The sequence below is a fragment of the Nanorana parkeri genome, unplaced genomic scaffold, assembly GCF_000935625.1.
Source record: "Nanorana parkeri isolate BGI_ZX_2015 unplaced genomic scaffold, ASM93562v1 scaffold1350, whole genome shotgun sequence".
Lineage (NCBI taxonomy): Eukaryota > Metazoa > Chordata > Amphibia > Anura > Dicroglossidae > Nanorana > Nanorana parkeri.
In genome coordinates, this window is record NW_017307618.1 from 64511 (window position 1) to 80449 (window position 15939).

A 15939-nucleotide genomic window follows, 5' to 3' on the forward strand; every position below is an offset into this window, starting at 1 on the left:
GCTTTCTTGATAACATAAGCAGCGCCCAACGCTATCCTTAATATTCCTTTTTTTTTTTGGACAACGCTTTTTTTTTGTAGTATTTCATTAAAAAAAAAAATTTTACAAGTCCATTTTCAAGAAAGCAAAGTGTCTTGCTTTGCGTTATGGTACAAATGGGAGAAAGGGAATAACATGGGAAAAACACAAAGCAGAGAGTCAGTTTTGGAGAGAGAGGACAGAGGAGGAGCGAGAAGAGGATTGGGTGGGGCAGGAGCAGCCGAGGTCGCAAGGGAGGAGTGAGCAGTTTCTAGCTCCCATAATGCATTGTGTTGGTGTTGATAGACATGGGAGAAGCCATAGAGATGGCTGGGCCACCCATAGTGAACTGGTTGTTGACTGGGTAGTGGCCGGTAGCGTTGGAACCAGCTTGTCCTGAGGCCGATCCTAGAAGAGAGAAGAGACAGGAGTTTTCACCATGGCTTTTTGAAAGGTTTATAGGCATAGCAATGCCTAGATCTTCTACAACGCACGTCAGAACCTCACCTTGGACGATGCCTGTACTCATGATGGATCCCATCCTGGAGTGCGTGTGATTAACAATTCCTGTGTTAGCTGCAAGGAAACGGGGGAGGAGGTGGGAGTGGAAACGGGTGACGTTATAGGAAACATTGCCTACAGACATTACTTGGAAGTAGTCTAGTAAAAGTGAGGGAAATTAGTAATACAAAATACGACAGTTATAAACGAATGGTGGCGTTGCCCACAACAGCCAAATTCTACTCTACGTCTACAGTGCAACTGGGAAACTAACCTCAACCCTAATCGTTGCACAGCTTGGCATGCAGCGTCCCAAACATCACAAGAAAAGCTTATGTAAACTTCAAAAATGTCTTAGCTTGAGCTTCTCGTTGACTTGAATGGATTGCTGCTCAAGTCCAAGACATAGGCCGACTCCAATGGAGTGCAGTCGTGGAAATTTTGGCGGTCAAATTGTCAAGCATTTTGGAGGGCACGGAAATGGTTGCATGCTATGGGCAATAACACATCATCTACATACACTATAAGGCCCAAAGGAGTTTAAACACATGACCATCACACATACATTAGCTTGCTGGACATTCTATTCTTAGAGACGGGTAATATGCAGTTGCCCCCCTCCCCACCTTTGTGACCTCCAATCTTCTGGGAAGGCTTTCTAGAAGTACCCGAGTCCACGTATGTTCTTTTGCCACAGATTCCCACAGACACACTCCAAGGTTTTCTGGAAAGCCTTCCCAGAAGACCTTGGAGTGTGTCTGTGGGAATCTGTGGCAAAAGAACATACGTGGACTCGGGTACCGATGTTTAATGAGAAGACCTGGATCTCATTCGGTGTTTCAAGTCATCCCAAAGGTGCTCAGTAGAGTTGAGGTCAGAGATCTGCACAGGCCACTTCATGTCCCTCACACCAAACTCAAGCCATGTCTTTGTGGAGTTGGCTTTGTACATAGGGGCACAGTCTTGCTGAAGCAGAAAAGGTCCTTCACCAAACTGTCACCACAAGGTCGTAAGAGCACAATGATCTAAAATGTCACGGGAAGCTGTAGAATTAACAGTCCCCTTCATTTGGAAACACCTGAACTAAATCAACTGGTGGGGACTCCACATTCCTTTGGCGGTGCTCTGGTCAGGTGTTTGCAATCTGTGGCCATATAGTGTTCATAGCTCCTTAAATAAAACAATCCCTGAAATATCACCAATGACAAGGCAGGACGTCATCTACATTGCCTTCTACCTCTCAGCTCTTATGTCTAGTTAGGAACATTTCTCATTTTGCACCAAAAGATGGGAGGTCTGCACATTTTTCACAAAACCATTGCGCCCAAGAACATGCTATTTTCTTAATCTGTTACTCAGACTACTTTCAATTCATGGCATGTATGATAAAAGGGGCTGTCCCCTTCTTTGTAAGAAAGAAGGAACAGTCCGTAGCCAACATCTACCCGCGCGTCCAAAATTAAAATTGTGTTTAGGAGAGGCCTCAGCCAGGGATCCTCAGGCACGTGTTTTGAAGATCTTCAGTAGTAGGACCATCCAGGGAAAATACTGATCCAGGAAGTTAGAGTGACAACAAGATTCTTTCGTATGTGTGCACGACACACTGAGGACAAAATGAGGAGAACCAATCAAACCTGGAGCAGCTTTGCATGACGACCAACCAGCTTCTAGATTTCATTTTCAAATCCTAACTAAATGAACAAACTAAGGAGAGGAGCTGATTAGTTGCCATGGCCAACTGCTTCAGTTTTGACAAATTCCCCCCAATGTGCCTGCGCTGAATAGAAACCTCAGCTGACACAGCTTAACGTGACACTAAACTCAGGAGTTAAATCTTAAAAATGCATTCAGGTACCTGAACTATGAACAGAAATGTCTCTTATTTGTGTATCACTCGGCTGTAGATCCTCAAACCATCTCTGAATTGGTGCTGACACGGTCCTTCCTTCTGGGGGGGGGGGCTACTTTTGTTCCCCATGGTCCCTGTGTGTTGTAAGGACGTCACGGCTCCCACCCTGCTCCCGGGACGGACAACAATCTCAATACAAATCAGTAAACTAAACATGAGAGATTGTAGTCCATCACAGGAGCGGTGACTACTAGTAGCCCCCCTCCAGAAGGAAGGACAGTGTCAGCACCAATTCAGAGATGATTGGAGGATCTACAGCCGAGTGATACACAAATAAGAGACATTTTTGTTAATGGTTAAGGTAGTTGATTGTATTTTGAAGGTTTCACTCCTGAGTTTAGTGTCATAACCTTAAATGCTGTGTACAGAACGTTTGCTAACCCCAACTTCTCTGGGCAGAATTAAAGAGGTCCAGTACTGGTGAGTGTGAGAAAGAGGCTTCATTTAAAGGGCACTCAAAGGCTCAAAACAAATGACCTGTTACAAGTACCAGAGGAGCCACCAAGTGTCAAGTCCACCTCAAACAGATATTCATGTTGTTGGCGGACACGGATTGTCTGAATTACACCCCTGGCTTTTTATATCTCTAAGAAGCTCCAGCTGAAATGTGTCCCCACACACAGTCCATTGCTATGTGCACCCCTGCCACTTATCCTGCATGAAGTGGAACCTCCTAACAGTAACTGGGGCGAGCTGGTGAACAGATGCCGAGCGCTCATGGCAGGAGACACAAAAGGTATACAAGAAGCCAGAGGGTGATAAAGTCAGAGGTGGATTGTTACTTGAAAAGTTCAGTTACCTAACCCGTCAGAGACCTGAAACAATGAGGCTCAACAGGAACAAAGGAATAAAAATACAGAGCCAAACAAAACACTGGGCCTCATGCATAAAAAGTGTTTAAGTTGTCCTGTGTCTTAGGCCCTGTGCAGAATCAGACGTAGTCCCGGGGCCCCAGAATATGCAAGAAATAAATAAATGTCTGTTGCCTGAAAGCTGTACAAAAAGCCAAATACCAGCACAAAAATGTTTTACTACTTTTGGCTACAAAGGGTTAGAACCTCTGCCACATTTTACATTCCATAGAAAACCGGCGCTTCAAATGAGATCAGTCCAATAATATTCGCTTATTCCCAAAAAGACATAAAAACAGTCAAATTTGACGTGTTTCAGGCCCTCAACTGAGCCTTAGTGTTCATGTCACGACTAAGAAAAGAAGCGGTCACTAGTACTCCAGTATGCTGATCAATACACATTTATTGACACATGCTCAATGTTTTGGGGGCCACCAGGGTTCTTCAGGCAAAACAGTGATGATCAGTGACTGGAGTGCCAGTGACCCCTTCCTTTCCGATACTGAGCGGCGCCATCCATTTGCCATTGGAGCACCCACCTATTCCTGAAGAGACTTACCGGTCAGGAGTGCGATGGGACTGACACGCCACGACTAAAGCTCAGGTGTTGGGCCGAAATGTGTCAAAAGTTTGACAGTTTTTATGCCTTTTCGGGAATAAGTGGATGTAATTGGACTGATCCCGTTTTAAGGTGCCGGTTTTGTAGGGACTTTTAGATTCAAGGCTTAGGCAGAAGCTTCATCTAATACTGAGGTCCCAATAGCGGGAGTGGATGTGTGACAGTTGAGCCGCTCCACTTCTCTTATCTTTGCCACATTTTAATTTAGTCCTTGTCCCCGTTGAGATATTAAAGTTCCTCTTACTTTGAGGACAGCTGGACAGGAAGCGAGGGGAAATCTCCCTCATGGGGACACTAACTACAATTAAATTGGGACACCGGTTGGAACCCTTCCTTACGCTAACGTCACAATTGCCAATTTGAAGATGATTCTCTCAGACACTTTAATAAATAAGGCCCAATGTTGGTGTTAGAGGACATCCCATCCCCGCCCCTACAAAGGCTCCTGAACCTAAAACAGTATACCGGACTATACTACCCTACTCTATACACTTGGACAATTGGAGGAACTCTGGCATAAGTATATTGCAAACATCGCGCTACAATGGTCTAGGTATTAGTCTCATGTATTGGTCAATGGGTGAGTCAGTGGACATGAGGATTAGTTGTAAGATGAGGTTATTTGTGGAATGGTTAACGATTGCCTGGTGGCAAATTTGTATTAAGTGGAGGCTGCTATTAGAAAGGACTCTTTTTTTAAGCATACTAGCCTGCAGGTTTGTGTTACATACAAGAAAATATTGATGAATACAAATTCAATCACTACAGTGTATTTCATCATAAAGTATTATTAACCCCTTCATGACTGAGCTAGTTTTCAGGTTCTGTTCATAAATGACTGACACATTTTTTACATTTTTGCTGTGTGATTCTTCCACAGCAGTAATATACTTTCTTACTAAATGTACCCACAAAGTAACACTGTCACTTTAAGAGTTAATTGCTAACTGCTATAACGTGCATGTGCCAGCTTTCATTTGCCAGAATGCTGAGCTGATTGGGCAAAGCGTTGACATATCATGGTAGTTACAGAAATTGCCAGGCCCCTGCCTACCTCCAATGGATCCCTACTGGCCAGTGAGCGATCACAATGATGAGTCCATGGGAATGTGTGGGCGAGCTCTGTGACTACCTGGAAGTGTCAAAGCTTTGCCTGTTCAGAATGACCCGGCAATCGACTGAAGGAGCAGCGAACACTGCTGCTGGTATGTGTAGGGACCTCTAGGGGTCGGCACGTCTTACCTGCAAGGAGTTTTGTTTTTATAATGACGGTCACTTTAATGGCTAATGCCACTCAGTGTTCTAGTTTATTGTGTGCGTGCCGGTGGGCCGATTCACATGCTGGCTTCTTAAAATGCAAAAACAAGATCTCTCCATTGCTTTTTCTTTTAGGTCCTTGCCCTGCCATAGTCATTGTCTGTCCATAAGGACCATAGAAATTAATACTTGCCATAAAGTTAAAGCCAACCTGTGGGCACCATGTATATGGAGGAGAGAAGTACTCACCTCAAATATTTTTCTTTTAGGCCCCATTCACACCTGACCGTTTTGTAGCGCGTCCTACGCTCGATGAACGCTCTACAAAACGGTCAAAAAAATAAATAGCATTGTAGTCAATGGTATCGTTCCCACCTGTCCGTATTTCCGCCCGTCCCGAACGCACTACAAAACGGCCCACGCATGAAAAGGTCCCGGAGCGTTTTTTGCTGCGTATTGGTCCGTTTTGTAGGGCGTTTTCCATTTGTATACTGCCAAGTAGCCTTTGGAATCGCGCGACTTTTTTACCGCGAATCGCGGTAAAAAAACGCGCGACAGACGCGCATATTACAATACGCATAGGTGTGAATGGGGCCTAAGAGTTCCAGGCACGGCCCCAATCCAACACTTCTGGTTGTGTCAGATAGGGTGCCCCACACACTTGGTGCCATGTTTCCTCCCGCTGGCCGCTACCTCACGACAGGACAGCAGCCGTCAAGGAAAACTCAGCAGCCAGTGCCTGATAGCATCAGTGCCTGGTAATCTTAATAGAATAAATTGCCTTAAAACCCCTGGAGAGGGGAGTATTTCTCTGTTTCTTTTGCAGTGCACCCATAGGCAACAGTGCTGATGTGTGGGGACCTTGTGGTGCCTGCACCGTAGCACTATTACCTTCGAAATGTTCTAGGCCGAGTATGGGGTTAAGGTTTAACACATTTGGCTACAGCAGGCGCTGATAACACTCAGATGTAGAAATCCAGTGAGCAGTTATCAGCTCTGCAGTAGAATAGAAACCATTAGGAAGCCAACTCACCAGCATCCAATCATTTGTAAAGATTAGCCCTGGATGGGCAATGCTTTTAAATGAATGGATGAGGCTGATATGCAGCCAATGGGTGACAGGGTTAAAGATCTGACAATTTATGGACATGGTTAAATGTTTACCCCCTTCTGTGGTAGTGGGTTATAGTGACATGTTAATGATGAGTGTGACAAGTGATTATTTGTGTGTCCTGGCTAATGAACTATAACGAATGATATCTTAAACATGGCAACTTCTAATGATTGCTCACAGATGATTCTGGAGAATGTGTATGTTCAGTGCTGTTAATGGGTCAGTGTAAACACATGGAGATGCAGCTACACAGTTATCAGATTAGTCCCTTCGGAATGAGTTTAGTGAAATGAATTGATTCAGAGATGGGGTTAATAAATAGCCTCTACGAGGAACTAGAAGACCCTTCTCTAAAACTTATGCCCATCCCGACATCTACAAGCAGCTTAGCGTTATGATGCACAGCTGGCTGGCAAGCCCAAAGCAGTGTCAGGGGGCTGGGGAATCATGGGGAAGAAGCATTTATGAGAGAATGGAGATTATGGTATTACTAGAGGTTCCGTGTGTCAGGTCTTGGGGTCCCGGATGCGGAGACGCAGAACACGAGGTTGCAGACTGCTCACCTAGAGGGATGAGGTTACTGTGGCTGATGCCTGAGCTTCCACCCATAACACTGCTGAGATCATACGCCGTGGGCATTCCTAGCAAAAAAAACAAAAAAAACGTAAGAGACACTCAAACCCACTCTATACCTGAAGTGGATCCATCATTAATTCACATAACACATCAATGGATGGGTAATAGACAACCTGTAGTGTCTGCTCTTAGGAAGGAATTTCATTTGAAAAGATTCAAAATCAGTACAGGTCTGGCACCAAACAAATAATCCCCGGCCTGCATTAGGTGATGAGCTCACCTCATATAAAGCTGAAGTCCTAACTAAACAAGTATCGTCCAAACACAATGAAGGGAATTCATCAAAACTGGAGCAGACGGAATATGGAGCAGATGTGCAGAACAATCAGCCTCCTTCATTCTCAAAATCTTAAACTGACCAAACTGAAGAGAGAAGCTGATTGGTTGCCAGGCACAGCTGCTCCAGATTTTGATAAATTCCCTGTACAATCTTAAATCTTGGTTTCCCGTGTGCGCGTTTTGCTCTTTTAGTTCTGTGCAGTAACCCAATAAAGAACCAAGGTCTGCACTTTGTCTGTAGACAAGAGCTTCCTAAAATAAAGACAGGTCACAGCTGCCCCTCCCCCCCTCAGCTCTGCTCAGGTTATGTACAATGATATCACGGTTACTTTTACAAAAGAAAACATGGCTTTGCAAAGGTTTCCAATCCACACAAAGATTTAATTTCCTTCACAGCCACTGACTAATATAATGGAATAGAAAAAAAACAAAAAAATAACATTGGTGCTGGGAAATCAGCTTTCAAGTGACACTAAACTCAGGAGTTACATCTTAAAGCGTTCAAGTACCCTAACTATTAACAATACTGGACATTATTTGTGTATGACTCGGCTGTAGATCCTCAAATCATCTCTGAATTGGTGCCGACACTGTCCTTCCTTCTGGAGGGTGGCTACTATTGTTCCCCATGGTCCCTGTGTGTGTTGTAAAGCAGCCACTGCTCCAAGCTCACTCCTGTGATAGACTACAATCTCATGTTTACTAATGTGTATTGAGATTGTAGTCCATCCCGGGAGTGAGCTTGCAGCGGTGACTACTTTACAACACACACAGGGACCATGGGGAACAAAAGAAACCCCCCTCCAGAAGGAAGGACAGTGTCAGCACCAATTCAGAGATGATTTGAGGATCTACAGCCGAGTGATACACAAATCAGGTACATTTTTAATAATATTTAGGGTACCTAAATGCATTTTTAAGATTGAACTCCTGAGTTTAGAGTCACTTTAAGCAGCTCTCCGTTTCACAACCCAAAAATTAATAGGTTATATGTGTTAATATGAACGTTCTTTTCCAGCCTTCGGATAGCACTGCTCCTTTCTTTGTGTACAGAGCACTAGAAAGTATTCATGTGTAAAAAAAAAATAATAATTACAATGTGCGATTAAAAATAGTTGTGTATAAAGTCATCAAAAATGCTATTTTTTCAAACATTAGCCCATTTGGCAACTTAAAAATAAAACCTGATTAGGGTATTTATTACAAGTGTCCTTGAATAGTGTAAAAATGTAAGCAGACAAATTCGATTTATTGTGAAGGTAACCAGCACATAGAGATGCTACGAAATTTGGTCTGGAAATCTAGGCTTTGATGACTTCTGCTCAAGAAGGTGTTAGAGAACTATGGGGTCAGGGCTTTTCCCCATAGTTCTCCTAAGGGTAACGGGAGGACACAAACTAGCGTCCTCCCGTCACCCAAAGCTCAGTATACCGCGAGCTACAGCTCGCGGTATACTGAGACGCCACAGCCGGGACGGATCCCGACATTACTGTCGAGATCCACCCAGCTGAGGGATTGACAGCTGGCTCTGCCTATCTAGAGGCAGAGCCAGCTGTGCCCACCCCCTACCCCGTCCGTTCCGCCAGTCAGCGCTGGAGGATCGGACAGGGGAGGGTGAATCCCTGCAGGGAGCCATGAGTGACAGTCACGGCTCTCTGCAGGGATAGATCGAGAAGTGAGCGAGCGCATGCGTTTGCTCACTTCCTGATCCATTGAGCCAACGTGACAGTTTCCTTGTCACAGGTCGGCTAGAACTATGAGGCTGAGCAAGTTTCACTTGCCTCATAGTTCTCCTTTAAGGATTTAATTTCAATGACAGCTGGAATCACATGAACAGACATGAAAAAAAATCCCCAATAGGAACCACACACTCTCTTTTATATCAATAATGCAGATACAATAGGAGCAGCAACTTGTTTGCCAGGAAAATCCAGCCCTCCCTCCCTCCCTCCGCTCCTCCCCACACCCTTCGCCATAAAGCATTTGGTCCAGTTTGGTTCCGACTCCCCGCACTCACCTCCCATGGCCATTCCTGTGTTCATGGTGTACGCCCCTGCTGTGTTCCACATATTGTCAGAGGGGGAGCTGTAGTGTGAACCAGGAGGAGGGGACGGCGTTGAGCCAGTGTACCTGGAAGACTCATGATGATCAGATGCTTGGCTGCTAGTATGCACACACATTTAACACAACATGAGTAAAACTGAATTTGCATGCAGTCGTAAAAATCTGACAAACAATTATTTAGAATCAAATTTAAAAAGCAGTAGAAATGCAGTTGTTTGCTATTTCATCTTCTAATGTACAACTAACCTCACTTTAATCACATGACATATGGAAAATTACAGATAATCAATCTTTCTGCTCATTTAACCCCTTAAGGACCTTTCGCTGCCAAGCCCTTTTCCCCCCGTTTATGTTATAATCCACATTTTGGCCCTAAAAATTACTTTAAACCCCCAAACATTATATATTTTATGAAAGCCAAGAAACAAATGGCTTCAGTTGCAAATGTTTATGTTGCATGATATTAGCGCAACTTTATATCAAACCCAAATATTTAGTACAAAATGCACTTGAGTTATATTCAATGCCTCAAAACACAATATAATGCCCATTTATTTCATAAAATATAAAAGATGAGATTACGTCGAGTAACCCAACATGCCCAGGTAAAAAATTGTGTGCATCTGTGAGACTGCGACAAAATTCTGTACCCCAAAAACGCCAATAGACGTTTGAAGAGCCCCCACAGGTCATCAGCATAATATTGGCCCTAGAATTATTGCTCTCACTCTGGTGTGCGCGGCGATACCCAACATGTGTACTGCGATTGACATTTTTGTACATAGGCGCACCCGACACGTGTTTACGTAAATACACGGGTGCTCAAGGGGGCCTTTAAAAAATATTTTATTTTCATATTTTCTTTTTAAACGTGAATTGCCAATACATAATGGGACTTACAAGCCCATGTGATAGCATATTGCCAGTGACAGGTAATCTTTAAGGTGATACTGGGGGTCCAAAAGATCCCTAGTATCACCTTTAAACTTTAAATAAGCAATTGAGGTGCAGATCGCACTTCAATAGCTTATTGCTGGGCTTCAGGAGCCCAGCAATGACAGTTCAGGGACTGGAAGTGATGCAATACACGTCGCTCCCTGTCCCATAGAACGGGGAGGAGATCGGTGAACGGACGTTCGCTGCTCTCCACACCAGCTTCCCGTCGTCACCCGAGATGCACTTTACCGGCCCGTAGAAGCGATCTGACGGCAGCTGAGCCGTCAGAATCGCTTCTATTGTAAAGCCAACAGCTGGCATTACAAATGTAAACAAGAGTCCCGGCGGCTAAATGGGCCTGCTGCCAGTGATGTTCTATGTACGTCACTGGTCGCTAAGGGGTTAAACTGATGAATAAGTAGCTCTGCTGAAAGAATATGACTGCTCTGTGATAATCTAAATGTGGCCAGCAGGATCAAGAGCAGCAGATAAGACTCCTGTCTCTGTTCTAGGGATTCCTGCAACAATATAACCCAAGATACAGAAAATTCTCCCTTTTCTATTCTGCCAAGTTCAGCACTTCTAAAAACCACTAAAAGCTCGTTATCGAAGCGATACCCACCTAAAGAACGGGTTCTTCAGATCCAGCAGATTACTAGACTTGGATCCAGTCTGATCCACCTGAGCAACAATACTGATATCGTAACTTTGCCTGTAAGAAAGCGAGGAAACAATATAATGCTACAACCAGAAAAGGAGAAAAATGGCAGCACAGCCATTGTGCAGGCCGGGGACCGGGAAGGCTGCAGATAGGCCCACCTTTTGTTAGCAATAAGCTGGACTGTCCCAGATAATGTGTCTCCAGCTTTGGTGAAGAGGGGCGACTGTAGAAGGCAGCGGACCTGGTACCAGTGAGTGAGGGGCTCAGTGGGGGCTGTGGAAAGCCAGACAGTCATCCTGAAGAATAAAAAATAGATGATGTGATAAAACTAGATAACTGAACAACTGACCAAGCAATATCTTGAAGTATAGGGATAACTTTACAGTTTTGAAACTGACCCGAGTGAAAAGCAGGTATTTAAATGTGTATCCAACTTCCAGATCACCTTAAAATGACATTAGTCAAAAAAATGTTTTCCCTCCCCCCAATGTTAATGTTAGCACTTACCTTAAATGATGTCTCTTAATCCGATCTTTCCTGATGTTTTCATCTGTCCCTCCAGCGCTGCTGCGGGTCTCCGATCCAGCGCCGACTCCTCTGTACTTGCTGGTACTTCCTGGCCCACGGTGTCTGCATGCGGGTGCACGCTGTCCATATACTTACCTTGAATCTCTCCTTGTCTCTCGGCCGAAAATCCAAACTGCATATGCGCCCGCCCCAAGATGCTTTGCAGCCGCTGGAGCAGTTTCTGACAGGAGCGCGCGGCGAAGACGGGGTAAGTTTAAACCGCTGTTAAAGCGGGTTATTTTTTTTAAAAACTTTTTGCATGCATCTACTGCTTGCTAGCAGTAGATATATGCAAAAAAAACCCCAAAAAACGGAGGTTTTAGAAACCCTTTAACCCTTTCGCTGCCAAGCCCTCCGGAACATTTTTCAAATCAGCTGGCCAAGCCATTTTTGAATTTTCTGCAATTTTTTCCTATTGGTTTGATTTTCAAAGTTCTACTATAAGCTGATGGTCGCTAAAGCGACCATCAGCTTATAGTAGAACTGTAAATGCCAGGTCTGTACGACGTACTGAGCTGGCCAGCTGGAAGCACTTTTGTAGCTCCGTACGACGTACGTCCTTGGCAGCGAAAGGGTTAAAGCCAAACTCCGGGATCATTTTTACTCGGCAATGTGTGTGTAAATCATCATTAAAAAGCTGTATATGTGGAGGGCTGCTGCAAACTATAAAAATCTCGATTAGAATATCGTGCAAAGTTCATTTATTTCACTAATGCAACTTAAAAAGGTGAAACTAATATATGAGAGAGACTCATTACATGCAAAGCAAGATAGTTCAAGCCGTGATTTGTCATCATTGTGATGATTATGGCTTACAGCTCATGAAAACCCCAAGAACCCCAAATCCACAACCTCAAAAAAGTAGATTATTACATGCAATCAATAAAACAAGGATTGTACGTAGAACAATATCGGACCTCTGAAAAGTACAAGCATGCATATGTACTCAGTACTTGGTTTGGGCCCCTTTTGCAGCACTTACTGCAATTACTTTTGCACGATATTCTAATTATTCGAGTTTCACCTGTATAATGCCAGGCCTACAGAGACAGAGAAGAGAGGGCAGGGGGAATGTGACATCTTCCAATCATAAAATGACTTGTACTCACTGAAAAAAATACAAGGCCTTTTGTGAATGGGCAAGTAGCGAGGATGTGACTGGAGTACCTTACTGCTAGAGTCGCATCCCTCACTCCATGCAGTGTCCGTAAGCTCAGCCTTATTTGTAGGAGACGACATGCTACAAGGTAAAGTCCTTATACTTTGTAATGGCCCTCCACATAACACCTAGCTTTTTATTGATGATTTACACACCCAATGCACGGTGTAAATTATAATTTTTCCCAGAGTTTGGTTTAAAAGCCCCCAAATCACAGGCCTAAAACTAGCACATTGTGACTGCTGGCTCTTAGAATGACTGACGCTTTATCAGAAGTCTTCCCAGATACAATGACATCATCCCGTCTTCCCTGACCAACTGAATTATTGACATTGAACTGTCAGCCAAAAAGAAAAAAAAAATCAATTCCATCTAGGGATGGATGAGATCACTGTATCCAGGCAGTGTTACTACATGGGCACACTCAGACTTCTGTGCACTTCACACCAAGCTTTGCTGCTCAGAATATTAACAAAATCCCCAAATACGCCCTTTGAAAGGCCAGTATACTCAAAGCAGATATTGCACATACATACATAGTCAGGTTGAAAAAAGACACAAGTCCATCAGGTTCAACCCATAGATACAGGTGGAACTCGGTCTTTCTTGGGCAAGCTTAAGGGGTCCAGATCATTCACATTAGAGTCTTTACATATTCTGAACAAGCAGTAAAAGCGAGATTTCATTCATCTCCGTATCTATAAGCATTGTAATTAAATTATATTTTTCAAACCTTCACAACACAAGATTTCTCTAGGAGTACAGAATCGTGGCAACCTGCCATTCACTGCAGGTAATTCTAAGCTGTTAGAAATCAGCTGACACTGACTATAAAGTCTAAGCTGTGATCTCTGAGAATTAATAAGTTCACAGTACAAGCAGCTAGATGGGCCCACGGTGGTTTGTTTTACTGCTTGTTAAGAATATGTAAATAGTTTAAAGTGAAACTAAACTCAGGAGTTCAACCAACCAGCTTCTAGCTCATTTTCAAAGCTTAACTGAACAAACTGAAGAGTGAAGCGGATTAGTCGCCATGGGCAACTGCTCCAGATGGACAAATTCCCCCCATTGTGTCTGCGCTGAACGGATACATCAGCTGACACAGCTTAACGTGACACTAAACTCAGGATTGAATTCTTAAAAACGCACTCAAGTACCTTAACTATTAACAAAAATGTCTCTTATTTGTGTGTCACTCAGCTGGAGATCGACATCTCTGAATTTGTGCCGACACTGTCCTTTTGTTCCCCATGGTCCCTGTGTGTGTTGTAAAGTAGTCACCGCTCCAAGCTCACTCATATGATGGACTACAATCTCATGTTTAGTTTACTAATCTGTATTGAGATTGTAGCCTATCACGGATGTGAGCTTGGAGCGGTGACTACTTTACAACACACACAGGGACCATGGGGAACAAAAGTAGCCACCCTCCAGAAGGAAGGACAGTGTCAGCACCAATTCAGAGATGATTTGAGAATCTACAGCCGAGTGATACACAAATAAGATACATTTTTATTAATAGTTAAAAAGGTACTTGAATGCATTTTTAGGATTGAACGCCTGAGTTTAGTGCCACTTTAATGTCCATAGTCAGGTGCACTTAAGACACCTCATCTTCAGCTTGGCTCCTACGTGCCACCACCAAGGTCTACACCTGCCACTTCTATAAACTAAATGAAAAATTCGGAGGAGTGCTACCCCAGGGAAAGCTCACCAAAGGCGAGTAAACTTATGAATATGAACAAAGACCTGGGAGATATAAAAGAAAGTCTATTGAAGAGTGTTTTTTTGTCCCCATTAGGGACCTGCACCCTAGATATTTGAGCTTTTTACTGTATTACAAAACAACGTTATCCCATTGAATTTCCTTTTTAAAACAGTTTATATCTCCAACGTACATGGATCCAATGAAAGCCACATCAAACCAGAAGGCCAGGCCATGGACCAGTCCAGATTGGAGCATGTGGAAGGAGAAGGGGATTTCTATTCTGTTGGGAGAAAAAATAGTTATAGTGAATACATACATAGGTGCAGACACAACATGATATACACAGTGATCGGAATTTATCAAAACTGGAGCAGTTGCCCATGGCAACCAATCAGCTTGTTCAGTTAAGAATTGAAAAAGAGAGAAGCTGATTGGTTGCCATGCGCAGCTGCTCCAGTTTTGATACATTCCCCTCAGTGTGCTTGGCACTGTTAAAGTAAACCTGTAATGAAGGCTATATGTGGAACTTGTTGACTGGCAAAACAGCTAGTGGATCAGTTACCATTAGTCAGAAGTCCTTAGGGTGCATACTTGTCCTGGGTCAGAGACTGAGGAGTACTAAAGCAAGACAGCCGAACATGACAGGCAACTGAATAGTATTTTCGGATGAAGATGTCAGCAATGGCAGCCTCTGCACTTCCCTCATGACAGGTTGATTTAAACATTTCAAAAGGGCAGACTTGTAAAGTGGCTCACAGCAGCAAAATCGGCAAACATGCATCAGAAAAAATGGAGGATGATTTCTGATTGGTTGCTATGGGTTACTACTTTACGGACGTGTCGTACCTGTGCAAATCGGACTCTTTGGCATCCAGGAAATTTACGGTATATTTCACAGATTTGGCCATCAGTATTCTAATGTCAAAGGTATCCTAAAAAAATAAAAATAAAACATAAATAAATGAAGACAGATGGATGGCGGGAGAAAAGCAAGAAAAACGCGAGAAATTGCAGTTCACGTACCACAACTGGTTGCTTAAAATATTCATCCACAGCGGCTCCTCGAAGTGAGGAAAGGTCTACGCCATGGAAAGACGGCTGGTACCTAAAGGGAAGGGCATAAGGCTTATTAGAACCACTGTTGGGATGGGATTACTTTCTGAATTTTGATAACAGCAATGCATAGCACAAAACTCTTCAGAGTACATAAAGCCGTTCATATCTGCCCACAAAGGAGCTAACAATCTAATGTCACCTCATCATACAATGGCTCTAAATTGGTCAGATGGTAGTTAAAGCTCCCTCACCCCCTTCCTGTAGCAGGAACCCCCAGTGGTTAAGATCCAGTGTCAGAGCTTACCTATATGGGTGACATCTGCATTTCCCACTTTACAGTGCTCTGGGCAGGAGATCGGTGGTCACTCAGGCTCCAGCGCTGCCACCTGCTTCTCCATACCCAGAAGCCCAGCCCTAAGGAGCTTACAATCTAATGTCACTTCCTCATACAATGGTTCCAAATGGTAATTAAAGCTCTCTCACCACCTTCCTGCGGCAGGAACCCACAGTGGTTAAGCTCCAGTATCAGAGCTTACCTATATGGGTGACATCTGCTCTCCCCTCCTACCCCCCCCCCATCTTCACCCCCCCCCCGGATCTTCAC

General features: G+C 43.9%; 1 protein-coding gene across 3 annotated transcripts in view; it reads right to left on the reverse strand.

The window, feature by feature from the left end:
* Positions 1-218: 218 nt before the first annotated feature.
* Positions 219-15939, reverse strand: part of CARM1 (coactivator associated arginine methyltransferase 1) — a 34919-nt gene continuing 19198 nt past the window's right edge. For 2 of the 3 annotated variants that reach the window (XM_018569527.1, XM_018569528.1), the window contains exons 8-16: positions 15303-15384; positions 15126-15211; positions 14470-14559; positions 11004-11141; positions 10807-10896; positions 9202-9314; positions 6833-6910; positions 526-594; positions 219-426 (exon numbers count right to left, since the gene is read on the reverse strand). In XM_018569527.1, the coding sequence (XP_018425029.1) occupies positions 290-426; positions 526-594; positions 6833-6910; positions 9202-9314; positions 10807-10896; positions 11004-11141; positions 14470-14559; positions 15126-15211; positions 15303-15384 (883 nt within the window). In that variant the 3' untranslated portion in view covers positions 219-289. Of the gene's footprint in view, positions 427-525; positions 595-6760; positions 6911-9201; positions 9315-10806; positions 10897-11003; positions 11142-14469; positions 14560-15125; positions 15212-15302; positions 15385-15939 lie in introns of all 3 variants that reach the window. The other variant, XM_018569526.1, reaches the window with a different exon arrangement.